The 18,248-nt window shown below is 42.3% G+C and overlaps 1 protein-coding gene and 1 long non-coding RNA gene across 5 annotated transcripts in view; one reads left to right on the top strand and one right to left on the bottom strand.

Annotated features, from left to right (window-relative positions):
• Window positions 1–14,154, top strand: part of znf281a (zinc finger protein 281a) — a 39,742-nt gene extending 25,588 nt beyond the window's left edge. For 2 of the 4 annotated variants that reach the window (XM_054760075.1, XM_054760077.1), the window contains 7 exons: window positions 88–230; window positions 2,126–2,529; window positions 5,426–5,524; window positions 6,011–6,134; window positions 7,542–7,625; window positions 7,709–7,827; window positions 7,908–14,154. In XM_054760075.1, the coding sequence (XP_054616050.1) occupies window positions 2,161–2,529; window positions 5,426–5,524; window positions 6,011–6,134; window positions 7,542–7,625; window positions 7,709–7,827; window positions 7,908–9,371 (2,259 nt within the window). In that variant the 5' untranslated portion in view covers window positions 88–230; window positions 2,126–2,160 and the 3' untranslated portion in view covers window positions 9,372–14,154. Of the gene's footprint in view, window positions 1–87; window positions 231–271; window positions 487–2,125; window positions 2,530–5,425; window positions 5,525–6,010; window positions 6,135–7,541; window positions 7,626–7,708; window positions 7,828–7,907 lie in introns of those variants that run through there. The other 2 variants (XM_054760079.1, XM_054760078.1) reach the window with 2 other exon arrangements.
• LOC129171441 (uncharacterized) overlaps window positions 7,851–18,248 on the bottom strand; it is a 44,078-nt gene continuing 33,680 nt past the window's right edge. The window contains exons 5-9 of the long non-coding RNA XR_008566790.1: window positions 14,527–14,574; window positions 13,048–13,092; window positions 11,014–11,145; window positions 10,587–10,636; window positions 7,851–7,948 (exon numbers count right to left, since the gene is read on the bottom strand). This is a non-coding gene — a long non-coding RNA (uncharacterized LOC129171441). The remainder of the gene's footprint in view (window positions 7,949–10,586; window positions 10,637–11,013; window positions 11,146–13,047; window positions 13,093–14,526; window positions 14,575–18,248) is intronic.

Genomic DNA, 18,248 nt, shown 5'->3' with positions numbered 1-18,248 from the left:
AAAAAATACTTAAAGTAATACAGTATAACAAATCAATGTTGTGTTGTGCCTGTGCGTGCGTGCGCGTGTGTGTATGCGTGCTGGTAGGACCCACAATGCACCGCGCAGAGCCAAGATGGAAGACCCCAGCAGCTGCAGGAGAACAATGTTTTGCCTCTAGATTTTTGGGGGAAACGGACCGTAGAGAGCGAATTAGCCCGGCCCGAGGAGCGGCGTGTGGTCATGCAGCGGTAAGAGTCACTCTCCGTGGGGGAAAGTTCGGCGACAAGCGGTTCGGTGCGGAAGTCCAAACTTGCGGTGCGGGACAAGACGACAAAGCGGCGGACTGCCTGCCTGCCTACCGCTACGTTAGCCCGCTAAGCTAGCCGCCGAGCATCATTGTTCGCAGGGGAGTTTGTTGTGGGTCATGCCTCTCTTGGCGCTCCATCACCTCCCCTTTGGGAACCAAGCCGCACGTTCGCTCGGTCGAAAATAGTAAATATGAAGGTGAATTCTCATTTTTGTTTCATGTTTTTATATTGATACAAAACACTGTACGCTAGTTGTTGTTGTTTGTTGGCGCTCGCGCATTGTTTGTCGTCGTCTAAATTCTGTTGTTTCAACTAAAAGAAAAAAACACGGAAATAACTCGTTGCTAATATCACAGTTATTTTCAACGTTTTTATGGAAATGTTTGGACGTGTTTGTGGAGATTATGTGCGGTTCTTGACACACATTAATTATTGGTTGGCATCACAAAGAACCCCCCCACCCCGGCCGCCAGACATGGTTAGCCAAGCTTGCTAATTGCTACCCAAACATCATGGCACATTTGATATCATTTAATAACAGATATGTTACTTTGAATTGCACGTTAAGTGTTTGCAAAGTTGACTTCTTGCATTACAGTACCCAAAAGCTGGAAGTACCATCTGTTATCGATCTAATGATTAGACGCATATTGATCCCTTGCAGGAAATGTCTTTGCTACAGACGCCGCATTTACAGACAGTAGAGTTAAAATAAGAATAAATTAATTAAAACGAAATACAATAAAAATAAACAGCCTCCTATGTACAAGTATATGTATTATCAATACTTATATGTCAATATGGTTCAATCAGTACATTTCAAAAAGTTAACCTTCTATATTATGTGAGAAATATTTCATTCCATTTGATAATTTCTTAATCGTTTTGGTGATTATGGCTTACACTTTGTTCAAAAGAAGCCCCTGTAAATTGAGTATCACAAAAGTTGTCAAAACGTTGACGATTGTAAAGTACTGTATTTTGCTGAAATCAGCAAATAAAGTGAAACAACTCCCCAAGCCTTTAAATCAGGGGTGTCTCTTAATTTTATAAAAAGGCTTTTAAAAAAAAGTTATTTATTTATATTTATTGTGACTTTTTCCTCAGTTTGTCCGCGATTTTTGGTTTAATTCGGTTTTTACAATGTGCGAAAGAGCAATTTTTAAAAAACGCCACGGGGTGCACTTTACACACCCCTGCTTTAATCGGTCTCTGAATTGAACTCCTGAAATCAAACAACTTTTGCAGGATATCCTCATTCACCCGCGTACATAGCATGCTGTAATTGACGTACATAGTACACAAAGTGAACAAATACTACTCTGTATTGTCTGCCATTTGTTTATGTATGTGTATTAAAAAGTCTGATGGTTGTTGGTAGGAGATGAAGAGTGTCACATGCTGCTTTAAACTCATTATTCACCACTTAAATGCATTTCGTAACTGAATAAAGTATGTTTTTTGGGGGGGGGTGCTTAGCTGCAGCCGTGTGATCACACTTTTGTTTATGCATCCTGCGTGTGTACTCGCTCATTGGCATATAATCTCATGCAAATGGGATGACTGGGTCAGACGGAGCCACAGCGCAGATTAACATCCAAATGCCAATCCTCTCATGCTTAATGTTGTCGCCGTAAAAGCCGGAATATACTGTATGTGAGCGCTGAGCTCGCTTGCCTCGTTGGTCGGTGTGCCAGACCGTGTAGCCCTTTTATTGACCCGCAAATCATCACTTTGTAATCCACGTAAGCGGCCGGCGGCGAGACAATTCATAAGCTCAGCCATGATTGTATATAGATGGCCGCTCACATCAACTCATCATTGATCCCTTGCAGGATGACACCGATTGGCACGCCGTAGTCATCCCGCCATGAGCATCATCCAAGACAAGCTAGGCAACGACTTCCTACGCTCCAACGGCGGTGGCATGGACTCCAACTTCGGCCCCGGCATGATCATGTTCAGCCACTTGCCGCCGGTCGCCAGCTTCACCCGCCTGGCACCTCAGGAGATGATCCTGAAGAAGGAGCGGGACTCGCCCGACTGCAGTGCCGGCTCCCTGAGCGGAGGCGGCGTGGGAGACTACGTCCACGCTCTCGGCATCAAGCAGGAGAAGGTGTCAGAGCACGATTACCGCCTGCCGCTCTATCCGGGAGGGCTGGGAAAGAGCGCAGAGCTGCTGGAGCTGACGGTCAGCAACAACCAGAACCTGCTGGTGCACGAGCTCAACATGGCCAACGTGAGTACCTGTGATGAAGACACACCTGTTTCCCCCATACGGTCATTTAAATTTGGTGCTACCTGTTCACCCTCGCTCGTAAACACATTACAATGGGGCTGTCTGTGAACGTAGCTTGTTGTTACAACTCCGTACAGGAGATGGTAGGGGTGTCACAAGATCTCGTGAGATTCAAACCTAACAAGATTTCTTGTCTCGTGGGCACTAATCCTGGGACGATACAAAATAAATGAATCACACGCCAAATGAAAATGAACTAATTTTGCCGGTCTCAATATACGTATTTCCATGTGCATGTGTGTCTGTTTTCCTCATCTCTCACCTCCAAGCAGGCAGGAAGAAAGTTCACTCTGTGCATTGGCTTCAGCATCTTGGCGTGTTTGTTCCATAGAGCCATGGCGTGAACTTAGTGAGACCTTTTTCATACAGTCTCTGTCAGGGTGGGTGGAGGCGAAGCCGCTAGCATACACACACAGTGCAGAAGTGTAGCCTCGTGAGGAGCAACGAAAATTGATAGATTGCAGTATACTGTCATATTTATAGTTTTTCATTTTGCTTTTCTTAAAAGTAATGGTAAATTCTCGTCTCGTTCTCGTAGACCCAATCTTGTGCATCGTCTCGAGAGTCTGGTGACACCCTAGTACTTGTAGATAGGATCGTAGCTGCTTCTCAACACACAACATTCACGCCAGGTTTGCCAGAGAATAAGATCAGTGTTGCCAACTTAGCAACTTTTTTGCTACATATATTGACAATTGGGATACTTTTTTCAAAAAAGCCACAGGCAGTAGTGACTTTTTCTGGTATTTTTGGAGAATCTGACACAAGATTCAAGAGTTTTATTGTCATATGCATAGTAGAACAGGCAGTTATACTATGCAATGAAATGAAAGCATATTTCGCTCTGCTCCCTACCCCACTTGAAACACTCACCGGCAGCTCCATCTTGTTTGTGACATTAAAAAAAAAGAACGAGCAGAAGAAAGTTGATTTGTATTTTGAAAGATGTTTGTTTTGTTTTTCCACATGTTTTTGTACTCATTTTGTCTCTCCCACAACATTATTCTGTCCGATAGCGTCCATTACAATTACATGCACGTCACTGCAAATTCAGCAGATTATATGATGACGTCATGTAGACCACAACCAGAATTAGATTGCAGTCTCGTGGGAAACACTGAACACACAATCTGCAACGTTCTCTTGCAGCCTTGGGAAGTCGAGCAAAGTCTAGTGTGACGCTTGTGTTTGTTCTTTCATCTTTTATTCATGCCGTACATTGTTTGCATTAACAGACTAGCTGTTAGTTAAGTTACATTCATCTAGTAATGGACACCATAAACACGACAATTCCCGTTTTTTCCCCCCAAATGCGCCCCAGGCCTCGTTCACACGCAGATATAAATCCGATATGTATCTGATCTACTGCAGTCTGAACGGTCAGGTCGCATATATCCGACCGTCATCGAAAGGCGTGGTTTACCGTGCGAGACGTGGATAAAGGTACTCGCCGATGTAGGCAAAAGTTCTTCTTGTCATCCAAAAAGCGGCTCAGGGCAGTGTCCCACCATTCCTGCCTCCCACACGCTCCTCCAAACAGACGTCACAGCAAGTCCTGCACGAACTGCCATAGCCAAAATTCTTGCCCTCTTACTTCTTGATCTCCTACGTGGAATCTTGTGGTTAAGAAAATATTGACTCCCGTTGCATAAAATCCTTTCCACAAACGCATTAAGGACACACAATGCAGCAATCTTTACTTCCCTAAACACATGGGAATGCGTGTGACGCTTTTGCAGGGGAAGTGACGCGTTCACATTAACAAGTCGCATTTTTTTTGGCAATGTGAATGACCACATAAAAAATAGGATTTGAACAAAAAAAACAGAATTGGGCATCATACCCTGCAGTGTAAATGTTGCCATTTTCGTAGTCTGTCTTTTAACATTATTAGAGCCCTCTACACATGAAATAACATCCCTATAGTCACCTTTACACTCCTATTACCAAATATAGTAGACACAATAAAAAAAAAGACATAACGTAAACATAGGATGTATGATAAATTGTGCAGGCGTACCTAATGTTGTGACCAGTGAGATCTTGCTAGAACGCCATCATGACAAAAAAGCACATTAGTATTCGCCAGTGGGAGGAGCCGCAGACAGGAAACGTGCAGGGGAGGAGCTGGCATCATAACAGTCACGGCGACGTAAATCCACTGGCTGCTCGCCGTGCAAAATGTAAGCGAGTCACCCACCCCTTCCCCATCTCTTGGCAGATGATGTCACGGCTGCTCAGCGTGAATGAAAACGTCTTGGCGAGGACACAGCTGTCTTGTTTGAGCTCGCACTTCATTGCAGACGTCTTTTGTGCTCATTCAAACAGAAGCGCACACTCGAGACAATAGGCGGGCCGCCGAGGTCGCCCCGCAGCCTAATGTGGATTAGTAGTCTGCACACATGGCTTTAATGGATACATTTTTACAATTTTAACCCTACAATTGATCCGATGTCATCACTAGCAGGTGCGTGATAAGACATCAGCAGTGCAGGATAGTAAAGTAACCACAGTAACGACACGCTTAAGTCCAGTTCTGCTCCTGTGAGTTGATCAGAGGCGGACTGTTGGTTTATTTCTTTGGACATGATCCAACAGAAAAAGCTCTCAAAGTGAATTGTAGGTCACTTATCCACAGGAGGGCTGTAAATTCAGGCCGTTGGTTGTCGCGCTTTTCCCCCCGCGAGCGCATCTCATCCAATTTATTGACTGCGTGTTTACACCAACACGCATTTTGTGCGCATACGCGTCCCTTTAAAGGCTGCACGCCCGTCAATGAAAGCATTTCCATGCGCCGCCTCGCTCTCACGGCGTCTCCCTTTTGTCATCCTCACAGCTGCCGGGTCAGTTGGGAAAGGAGTCCGCTGGGAGGAAAGGTCGAAGGTCAAATGGGGATGGCCAGGAGGGAAGGCCGCGGAAGAAGCGGAGCGAGAAGGTTTGCTATGCACTGTTTTTAATATAGCATGTAGAAGACACAATGTAGTTTTTTTTAAATGAGTGGGAGAGTTTTTGATGTTTGTTGTTGAGTCTGAAGCTATTTTCAGCACTGTCTGATGGGACAATAACTAATGGGCGGCTTAACCGTCATCCATCCAGTCTCTGCCCTCCCTGTTTTTGTGATGGATTCATCCCCAATCAATGTGGCGGGATAGCAGCCTACTGTCGGCTCGGACACTTGCACTTTACAGAGGAATTCAGTATTTAAAATTCCATCATATTGGCGCAAAGATTAGGAAGACATTTAGTGGTAAACATTTTGGTCATAGTAACAGTATCTGTTACTCCTTCTGTGTCATCAAAAAAAGCTAAAGAAAAAGTCACTTTGCTGCTGTCCTTTTGAGGATTACTTTTAACCACTCATGTCGATCTGTTGCTAACAGAACATGTTCATGATCGAATGTCCCGTCTTCCTCCCCACCAGTCCGTGCTGCTGGATGCAGATAGCGGCAGCTTGTCGCCAGGAAGCAAGCCTCACATCTGCGAGCACTGCAGCGCTGCCTTCAGGAGCTCCTATCACCTCCGCAGACACGTCCTCATTCACACAGGTAGCAGCACCCCATGCCGTCGCTTATACGCCACCATTTTTGTTTCCTGTTATGATCACTGTAATGCAGTTTGCTGCGCTACATAATTGCTAGCATAACCTTTTATTGCATAACCTTTTATACACACACTCACTCGATATAATCGCTCTGATTTGTACGACACGCCACAACGATTTGCCCCTACATGATAATTGCAAGCGGCTCACAACTGCTTGTGCACCGATGCAAACGATTGATTGCAGGTCACATGCTGTCACTCCATGTACACACTTTGTGTGAGTGTAGACAAAATACAAATAACTGATCATTATCTTTTTACAATGTATACATACAGTTTGATAAATTATCAATTACATATATGGGAGATATACAAGAAACATTTTAAAATATCAAAATACAAATTGAACACTTATTAGAAATTATGTCATACAAATGAGAAAAACATTACAGAAATATGTATTTTTTAAAAATTTTGAACAAAACATGCTAGTTATGTATTTGGCATATAAATTTAAAAAACACTAAATAGCACGTTTTCCAACACAATAACCCAAAAAACAAATGTTTGTTTCTGAAAGTCTATTGGACATCTTAATCAAAAAATATTTTTTTGTAATAAATAAAAATGGGGTGGGCTATAAGTTTCCAAAAAAATAATCATTCATTGGATAACCATTTTTATTTCCATAATGTGCTTTGTGATTACCATGGTTTTCCACTGTTGATGTGCATTAGCACAGTTAGTTATGCTTGTAATGGCGTTGGTGATCCGTTCCTTGAGATGATTTATGTCTTGTATCGTCACCTGATGCACCACCTTAAAGTGCCCCCAAAGATAGAAATCAAAAGGGGAGAGATCTGGAGCTCTAACAGATATATACATTATACTGGCTATTTTCCTATGTATGGAAACTTATTGCCCACCCTGTGAAATCCGCAAAGTAGCACACTTCATCTTTGTACAATTATTATATATGTTTTAAGCCTGTAAAACCCCTCACCATACACGTTTCTCAGACAGGCAATAACATTTTCACGTCTTTGTTTATACACTCTCAAGAGTTCAAACCTTCGTTTGAATTTTAGTCACTCGCGTATATTTCACTCCTGTGATCGTGCCTTTTTGTCCTGGCGCCGTTCCGCTCTACTGTGACGGTTTTGTACACAGGAGACATGGTATGACAGCACGAAGGCGAGTGATTGACAATGGGCGGTGCGGGATGAGAGACATTCAACTTCCAACAATGCAATTCTTCTTAAAGGGCCAGGCTCAGCCTGTAACAAAAAAAAAAAATTCAGTGAATCAGTGAAAGGTGAACTGCATAGAGTGAGGGAACACTGTATTAACCATTGAATTAGCTTCTGTATGTAGAAGATCAGGGTGTGTGAATGTTGTCTTTCTTGCAGGTGAGAGACCCTTCAGGTGCAGCCAGTGTAACATGAGCTTCATTCAAAAGTACCTCCTCCAACGCCACGAGAAGATCCACAGCGGTGAGTCATCACCCACATGCGTCTTTGCTCCCGGTGACCCCAAAAGACGTCTGTAACGGTTTGTTCCTTTGAATCATCATCAGGAGAGAAGCCATTCAGCTGCGACCAGTGCAACATGCGCTTCATCCAGAAGTACCACATGGAGAGACACAAGCGCACGCACAGCGGGGAGAAGCCGTACAGATGTGAGACCTGCCAACAGGTTTGTGACCTCCTCGTCTCCTTCCTGCTTCTTATCGTGTGGATGTTCATCTTTAGACCTCCCCCCTTTTTGTGCATCAGTATTTTTCCAGGACGGACCGCCTGCTGAAGCACAAGCGAACCTGTGGAGAAGTGTTAAGGAAAGGACTGGATCCTGGCATGATGGACATGGGATGTGTGGACATGGGCAGCTATGGAATCACTCAGGGAAACACTGGGAGAAAAAGAGGCCGCTCCAAGAATCCTGGAGAGGGAGGAGCCCGGAAGAAGAAAAAGGGGGACGGCGGGACGCTGAGAGTGCCTCACGTTCCCGACACTGTATCGGGAGCGTATAGCATTCATGAGTATGCCGTGGAGAACCAGAGTGTGTCCTTGTCCACCGAGCCGGGTCCCAGTATGGAACACCACGGCCGTGCTCCAAAGATGGCCTTCAAGAAGGCCCATCGTAAAGGTGTGGACAAAGGCGGAAAGGCGGATTTGTTGGAGCAGAGTGGAGCCGCCGTGGATCACGGTCTGGGCCTCATGCAGGCCAATGGTGCCAAAGTAGGTGGGACCGCCAGCAGTAACTATGACGACGCCATGCAATTTCTCAAGAAGCGGCGCTACCTTCACAGCACACACAGTGTGACAGCATCAGGGCCCGCAGTGGGTGTGGGAAGTGGCAACGAATATGACGTCAGCCTGTTGTCCTCACATCCCTCTGTCATCCAGGGCGCAGTGTCCGCCGTGATGGACGGCGACGCCCCACTCAGTCTGGACAAGTCTGGGATCCCCGATGAAGTGCTTCAAAGCCTCCTGGACCACTACAGCCAGAAACCAGACGGCTCCCATCATGACATCCACTTTGATATCAGCGATCAGCATGTGGAGCTCAACCCCCCCGATGCAGACGCACCCAGCCCGCCTGGGGACAAGACGGCCATGATGAACGAGTACTCGCGCTTCCTGCTTCAGGCTCTGGAGCGCACTAGCCACACTGGCGGCTTCCCACTCGGGCCCGGTCCTGCTTCCTCTGGACCCTTCACCACGGTCCACCCCGTCAACCCCCTCTACTCTGACAAGAACATCTACACTACGCCCCCCTTGGAGTGCGGCTTCGGCCCCTCAGTGCCCAAGTCGCACTTTGCCATGCTGGCTGGCTCCTCGCCGCAGCACGTCTTCCACCTGAGCAGCCTGGATGCCCCCCTGCCGCACCAGCAGCTCACCCCCTCGCAGGAGCTCAGCGAGCAGATGGAGAAGCAGCACTCCTCCACCCCGCCTTCCTCCTACCAGATCAGCCCCTCTGACCTGAGCAGCCAAAAGGAACCCGCCAAGAACGCAGTCTTCCCGCTGACCTCCCAGATAGAAAACTTTGCGCAGGCTTTCGGCTCTCAGTTCAAGTCGGAAGAGCGCGGCATGTGCTATGGCGCCGACTCTAGCGGGGACGCGGAGCACCGGATAAGGACGCCCGTGTCCGAGTTCTCAGGGTACAGCACCTTGTTGTCTGACGTCGGTGAGCCGACCAGCTCAGCTTCTAAAACGCCGACCAGCCAAAGCTTCCGATGAGGCCACACTGTCCTTAAAAGGTATAAGTTCTATTTTTTTAAAGAAGGGACATCATTATTTGAATTCTTCTCAAGCTGTGTTTGTCTTCACACAGGACAATATCCTCTAAATATTTTTTAACTTAAGTGCTCGTCAATCTAGTATTAGTATTTTTATTATTATTGTTATTTGTATGTTCCACCAGCAAGCTGACTTGTTAGAGCGATCAAGGGGGGGAGCAAAAAAAAAGGGTTCGTGTTGCAAGTATTACTCAGGAAACAGGAAGTTGCTGACATGCTGAATGAGTGTGAACACTGAAAACACTTTCTACTTGGCGATAAAGAGATTATGGTACTCAATGTGAAACTCATCTTTCCTCTCAATAAGGGCCATATATTATCTATATATATATATTTATAAACTTCTATATTTGAAATACATAGCTTACAGATGCAAGAGGAAGAATGAGAACTGCAGAGGTGGTAAATTAATGTTCCTGGTATAGTTTTAAAGGAAAACTACAGTTTTGTCATTTTGCCGATCATCCACAATCCTGACATGTGAGACATGAACACGTCTCTCTTTTCTGTGCTTCTAAAGATAGAAAACAGACAGCTCAGTACCGCACGTATGGGACCCACTTATACCGCTCATTAAGCCTTCTCAAGGATGCACATTAACATTATTATTAACATGGTTACGCAGATGGAACTACGTTACTGGCCATACTGACACTTAGCCATAGCACGCCATGGTCACGCTCACGCTTCAGACCACTACAAAAAGGCAAGGCTACAAATTTGAGCTGACGCCGCTGCTGCTGTGTTTTTACGTAACGCTAGGTGTAGGCGTTTCTATACTGCTATGTGAAATCAATGCGCTTAGTACTCCAAAGCTCATTTAATACTTAGAATGGTCCAAATACTCTAAGTATTACATGTGATGAATTACCTGTTACTACATAGTTACAGCATGGATATGAAACCTGATTGGTGTTTTAATAGCAGCCTTTGTAGGCAGCATAGGTGTGTCCCATTAGGTGCGGTACTGAGCTGTCTCTTTTTACATCTTTAGAACGCACAGAAAAGAGAAAGACGTGTTCATGTCTCACATGAGGATGGTGGCTGACACGCTAAATAAAAAAAAAAGTGCAGTTTTTCTTTAAAGAGCTAAAGTAACGTTGGGGCTTTTTTGGCCAACAGGGGGTGCTGTTGGACAGCAATAGAATGGTCTTACCTGCTCTCTTCCTCTTCACGTCTCTTCTAGTAAGGAGTGTTAGGGCCACACTGCCAAGACAACAGAGACCAATGAAAACAAGTTGCAGTATTACGAGGAAAATAAAGTTGCAACAATGCAGGAAAAATTTGCCGTCGCACAAGAATAAAGTCGTAATTTTAGAACATCAGAGACTGCGAGTGGCCGATGCGTTCATCATGAACGTGAACACGGCTACAAAATCTAACCGCTGCTGTTCGTAATGTTACACATTTATCATACTTTAACGCCCCCTCACCCGTGACCTTTCCTCAAGCCATTATGACATAACTGGGGTGTCACAAGATCTTGCGAGATTAAAACATGATTCATTCATCGTTCGGAAAAAAAACTGTCCTGTAAATAAATGAATTCATCACAAGAATGAAAACGAACTGGATAAGTTTACCATGTGCATGCGTGTCTGTTCTCCCTCGTCTCTCGTCTCTAAACAGGCAGGAAGAGGGTTCACTCTGCATTGATTTCAACAACGGCATGAGCGGAGTGAGCCCCTTTGTCTCAGTGGGTGGAGGCAGGGTTGCTAGCATACACACAGAGTGCAGAAGAGTAGCATAGTAGAAATTAAATTAGTAGATTGAAAAAATATTGCAATGTACTTTTTGTAAAAGTAAAGTTAATATGTCGTCACCTGACACCCCAAGACATCACACATAATAATGTAATAGTACGACTTTATCCTTGTATTTGTACTCAACTTTATTACTACTTTTTCTCCCTGACAGTTTTTAAACTAAATGTTACAAATTCCCGTACAGTTGTTTTTTTTTCCTCATCAAAATGGAATACTGTTTATTGTAAGATTTCTTGCAGTGTTGCTAATTTTATTCTCATAAAATCAAACGTGTTTTCATAGCATACCAACTTTGCTACAATTTCGCTGTAAGACACAAACTTCGTGACAGCGGCTACACCTTTTTCTCTTGTCATTTTACACTTTCTTCTTGCAAAATTATGTAACATCTTCCCCCAATACGGCCGTCCCTCGCAATGTTGCGGTTTCATTATCGCTCCCTCACTATATGGCAGGTTTTCCGAAATGAATTAATAAATGATGGCTGTCTTGTGGTAGACTTCGGTCTATTAAAACATTGAAATACAAGTGATATGTAGTATTCTGGCCACTAGGCGGCAGTAATGACAAAACATTGACGAGCCATTAGCTTACATGACATTAACACTGCAGTCTGTGAAGTCAGCCACGGCATGTCCATTCAGTGTGGAAGTGGTAAGTTTTTAGCTTCTTAAGTTTAGAATAAATAAATATGAGGCTAACTGGTTAGCACGCTAGCTAGTTAGCAGCCATCTCGAGTCCCTACAGTATCAGAGTTGTAATGTGTTGTAAACAATGAATAATAGGAGTGTAAAGGTGATAACATTAAAACCCGTATTTTGAAAGCCCTAAACACCTTTTCTATGCTTTAACTAAGAAAATATTCCATTTAACACCGTACCCTATATCACGGAAATTCATTTATCATGGTCGGGTCTGGAGCCGTATAAACGAGGGACTGTATTGTGTTTTATCTTGCAATAGTACAAGTATTACTACCACTTATCCTCATACTACTACGACGTTAGACTCGCAAAAATACAACTTTTTATGGAATGGTACAACATTTTTGCTAGTTAGATGTCTCAGGAATCGTCTTGCATCTTTCTCGGAATTTTACGGCGGTTTTGTCATACAGTTGCAACTTTTTTCTTACGGAACTAAAATGTTACGAATTCTTGTTCAATTCAGTTTTTTCTCATCAAAATACGGCGTCACTTTTCTCGCAATGTTGCTCATTTATTCTCGTAAAATTAAAGCGTTTTTTTTAAATATACCAACTTCTATGCCGTTGTCGTAATGCACAGACCTTGTGACAGTAGCGACGCCTTTTTCTCTCTCGTCCTTTTCCAGCTGTAGTCTTGCATAATTACGTAACATTGTCTCGCCCAAATATTGGGTTTTTCTTGTAATACTACAACTTTTTCCTCATGCTAATTAGGACATCAGGCTTTTTTCCGATTGATATCGCTTAACTTTTTTAAAAATATTTTTTTATATAAATATTATGGCTCTTTTCTACGACTTTTTTTTTAAATTAAAAAATCAGAATACAATAAAATGCAGTGTTGCTAATTTATTGTCATAAAAAATGAAGCGTGTTACTGTAACATCATTGGTTGTAATCCACCATCCTTGTAAGAACGCCTGCTTTCTCTCGTCTTATTCCAGCTTTATTCTTGCACGGGTACGACTTCTGTCTTGGAATTCCACGACTTAATTCTTGCGATTCGGACTGTGAGTAATCATTATTTTCTACGTTGATTCATCTGAAGCTTGTTGTTTTGTTCGGTCGGTTGGACCCGAGTCGTCCCAAATCAATATGAAGCAAACACAAACATATCAGAAAAGAAGCAAAGACGTCATCCTTACCGTTTTCCAAAGTCAAAGCTGATGCGTTTAAATATCTTGTTGTACCTAAAACACAAAAGATACTAGGTATGCTTTCATGGATGACTAAGGAAATAAAATATTCACATTTGAGAGGGATGAGATTTGTTGGGTTTTTTTTTTTTACTCGAATCCCAAAATAGTTGCCAGTTAATTGGATAATTGATTAATCAATGATTAATTATTGCTGGCAAAGTACGACACTGTTGTGGCTTTTGTTGTTGTGTTTCAAGTGTGGTCCTAACGCTTGCTTGCAGCCGTGCGCATTTCAAAGCCTCCAATGAGCACTTTGAGCCTTCAAGCTCAAACGTCGCAAATGAACATTTTTTCTGTTTTGTGTTGTTGCAGATGTTTGAACGCTGTGATGGGGATTTGGGAGGTGTGATAGTGGTTCTTATCTTTGCTATTCTTCTTACATTTTGGGAGGCGGGGGGGGGTGGCCTTTTTAAATGGGGATGGTGTAAATGTCAGAGACCCTTTTAGTTGCTAGTTGGATGTTCCCTATTGAATTTGACGCAAAACATGTTTGTGAGGAAAGAAAAAGAAATAATTTGTATGCATTTAGACTTTTTTCAAGATGTCATGGAGCAAAGTGTAGATTTGAAATTGGCTGAGTCGATGTTAGATGTCATTTGGATGCTTTTATAAATGTATTTATGCCTTTCAAAAAAAACAACACGCTGTCTTCCATGGAAGTGACTGTGCTGACCTGACCCCCCTTTGTGATTGCTGGGGGGGGGGGAGGGGTCTGCCTCACATATATACCTCATATCTGAGATGCAAAGACGCGAACGACTGATGATTTCTACAAAATGTCTTTGCGGGACTATTTTTGTACCGAGGACGACGTTTAAAGGCCAATCAGTGTTCACTGTCCTCATCTCTCATTGTTTACAAGCCTTAGTAACACTACTTTCAACTAAATAATATCACCAACACTTTTCAAGTTGATTTTTATGGACATTATTTGACAACCACCAGCTGATGATGATGTAGCTGATGGCTTTATTTTTTTGGTGACAACTTCATGAGACTGTACCTGTCCAATGGAATGAGTTGTGATTAGGGAGAAAATAAAAAATACTCATGAACAAAATGTCTTGTTTTTTATGTCTCTATCTACGTTATGTCTAACTTGTGCTTATGTACACGCAATGTATGCAGTTTGACTGCTCGCAGAAGAAACACTTCTTAAGGGGGTCGAATTGGTGTGAATGAAGCGGACAAAGAGTGAGTTGAAATGAAATGGTGTGGATAAAATGTTTTGGGTATGGGGTAAGTGGAACAAAACATTTTTGGTTGGGGCTTTAGCATCCAAATAGGTACCTCCCATGACGGCCATTGTTAGCGGGCTGGTACCAACTGGTTTTCTCTCGCTAGAACGCACGTGTTTGTGTTTCACATAAGGATTGTGAATGATGGGGAAAACTTCCAGCAAAAAAAAGGAAGAAACAGTCCTACCAGCTCGCCACTTCGTCATGAAGGAACATCCAGTTGGTTTTGGGTGACCTGTAGAGGCCAGAAAACATGCATCAGTATCTCATACTGTCAAAAGGTTACAAGTTGTCAGGAATTCACATTTCAGTTCATAATGTACGAATGTTACAATCCCCGTATTTTTAATGACGCAAAGACTTGACACGGCATGCACGCTCGATTAGGGGAGTCGCCGAGGGGTCCTTAAAAATGACATTTTTTTCATATGGTATCGTGTGTGTTTTCATTCGTATACATGTTTGTTAGGTATACTTCTTCCTCTTCAATTTCGTATCACATTTATAGTGAGTGTTGGACCACATCGTGTCAAACGAGTGTTTCGAAAGGTAAGTCCAACTTTAAGCCTTTCAAACTCCAGGATCGGAGCTTCAGGACAAGATGAAAGGACATTTATACGCGAAAACAACGCTGAAAACCCACAGCACTTCCATGTGTGGAATTAAATGATGGAACGGATTGAGTAAGGAACTCAAACAATGTACAGAGATGAGTAAATTCAAAAAACAATACAAGCAGTTGATGTTTACTAAATACAAGGCAGAAGAGTCTTGATCATCACAATGATGTTCTGTCAGGTTTGTTTTTGTTTATAAAAAAAAAAGTTCTGTTCTTTATTCATATTTATTTTAAACATATATTTATTTATTTTAAACATATTTACTTATTATCAATGTATATATATGGGAGGGGGCGTGTCTTAGTTATGTATTATCCTATCACATGCAGGAAGTGAACAACATGTACTGTACTAGATGTAGAATAGATGGGGGGTAGGATTAAATAAGCTTTGCTTCTTCCTACTCCTTTTGGACATGTGGAACTGTGAAAAAAATGATTCATGAGATGTATTCCATTGTAACCTTCATGTTCAAATAAACTAAACCAAACCAAACCAAAAGGTATGAAGGATATAAACTCACTTTAATATGAAATTTCATCACAATCTGAACTTGCCAAATATGTTAATTTTGCCCAGGAATTAGGGGTCTAACAATTCAATTCGTGGTCGCCAATACGATTCAAGGACGATATTGGTTTATTTGAAAGATCCGATCCAAAGCGATCCGAAACGATTCAGTAACTTTCAATCGCTTCCGTAACTTTTTAGCCAAAAAATTCAACCAGTGTGACTGTGAAATAAATACCTGGATACTGGACAGTGCAGGTGAAGGTTCCTAGATTCCCGCTGTTTTTTTTTAAGGGATTAATAAATGAATCATTGCTATAAATAATTAATGGCAAAAGCATTTTATCTGAATCAAGCCCAACCAACACTTTGGGTTGAATTCCATGTTGTCTGTGATTAATTCTGATAAAACATGAGCCTATCCCTGATGACTTTGGGCAACAGGCGGGTTACACCCTGGACTGAACTGGACTGGTCGCCAGCTAATTGCAGGGCACATACTGTATAGCCAAACAACCATTCACACTCACATTCATAACTATGGACAATTTAAAGTCGCCAAATAAGTTAACATGTTTACCAGGATAACATGTAACGCCCTGGCATGCACGGGGAGAACATGCGAACTCCACACAGAAATGCTAACGGAGACTCGAACCCAAGTCTTCCCGATCACCTAAGTATAACGTAAGGCCAACGTGCTAACCACTAGACCACGGTGCAGCGCTGCAGGTATATTAACCTGAACTTATATCCTGCATAATTTTAACTTGTCCTGAAGCTCCGATCCACAAGTTTGAAAAGCTTAAAGTTGGACTTAACGTTCAAAGCACTCTTAGAACTCGATGTCATCCAACACTCAAATCCAGTATCAATCCAAATTTGACATATTTGAAAATGTAACATTGCTTCAATATGGCCAGAAAGATCTTTACACAATTCATTCATATTTCTGTTCATAGGTTCGATAGCATTTGATCAGATTACGTAGTCTTCGTCATACACAGTGCATGTTCTGCTAACTCAGTCACACAATAATTAAACAATTAAAAAAAAAAAGCATTTCGGTAATGGAGGTCATGGCGCGATCGGCGCTGTCAAACACGTAACAAAGCGTCTTAAAATAAGATGTGTGGCAATTGTGAAAGGTGTGTGCATCCTACCGAAGAGTTGTTTTATCCGTAATTCAGATCAAAAGGTGGTAAATGTGCTGCTTGAGTTGTCGTCGTTGCCATCCACAGTAGTCTGCAGGAGCCGGTGATTGCTCACACCTGCTGCCATTTCTGTGTTGCCAGTGATGGGTCTGTCGCGAACGAATCGGCTCTAAGAACCGGCGCTTCGAAATGAACCACAGGAGCCGGTTCGGGTCTTTGAAAGCCAATTGGAAGCGGACTAGTTTTATTCTCGTCTTTCTGTTAAAGGCGAATGTCATTGGCTGCGTCCCTGTCTCCACACTGAGCATGGGCAGGGGCGGGGTTAAACATGCTGTGGTTCTCTGAGAGCCGATTCGTTTGAGAAATTGGCATGAAGAGATTTTTAAAAATACTACAACTTATTTTTGTAGCTGTTGATTGAGGTTTAAATAAATCCATTTAAATAAACATTTGAGATCCTGTTTTTTTACATTGATAATTCATTTTACACAAAACACACGCCTGCTGACTGGAATCACATGACAGAACTCCTGGTTAACACCTAGCGTGACAGGGGTTATGTATGTATGTATGTATGTATGTATGTGTATATGTATCTGTATGTATGTGTATATGTATCTCTCTCTCTCCTATATATATATATGTATGTGTATACATACTATACATACATACATACTATACATACATACTTATACATACATACGTATACATAAGTATACATACATGTGCGCCCATACATACATACATAGATACATACATGTGTGTGCGACACATACATACATACATACATACATACATACATACATCCGTGCATGCATACATACATACATGTGTGCATGCAGCCATACATGTGTGCATGCATACATACATACATACATACATATATACACATACATACATGTGTGCAGGCATACATACATACATGTGTGCATGCATACATACATACATGTGCACACATACATACATACAAACATACATACATACATACATGTGTGCATGCATACATACATATATACATGCATACATGTGTGCATGCATACATACATGCATGCATACATACATGTGTGTATGCATACATACATGTGTGCATGTATACATACATACATACATACATGTATACATGTGTGTATACAAACATACATTCATGTGTGTATTCATGTGTGTATACATACATACATGTGTGCATGCATGCATACATACATGCATACATACATATTGCACATACTGCACATGTGTGCATGCATACATACATATGTGTATACATGTGTATACATACATGTGTGCATGTATGCATACATATATACACACATACATGTGTGTATACATGCATACATACATACATGTATGTATACAAGCATACGTGTGTATACATGCATACGTGTGTATACGTGTGTATACATGCATACATACATACGTGTGTATACATGTGTATACATACATGTGTATACATACATACGTGTATACATACATACATACACACATACATGTGTGCATGCATACATACATACATAGATACATGTGTGCATGCATACATACATGCATGCATACATGCGTGTATACATGTGTATACATACATACATTCATGTGTGTATACATGTGTATGCATACATACACGTGTATACATG

Source organism: Dunckerocampus dactyliophorus, chromosome 18 (genome assembly GCF_027744805.1).
Source record: "Dunckerocampus dactyliophorus isolate RoL2022-P2 chromosome 18, RoL_Ddac_1.1, whole genome shotgun sequence".
NCBI classification, from domain to species: Eukaryota; Metazoa; Chordata; class Actinopteri; order Syngnathiformes; family Syngnathidae; genus Dunckerocampus; species Dunckerocampus dactyliophorus.
Note: the sequence above shows the minus strand (reverse complement) of the source record. Positions and strands in the feature narration are given on the sequence as shown.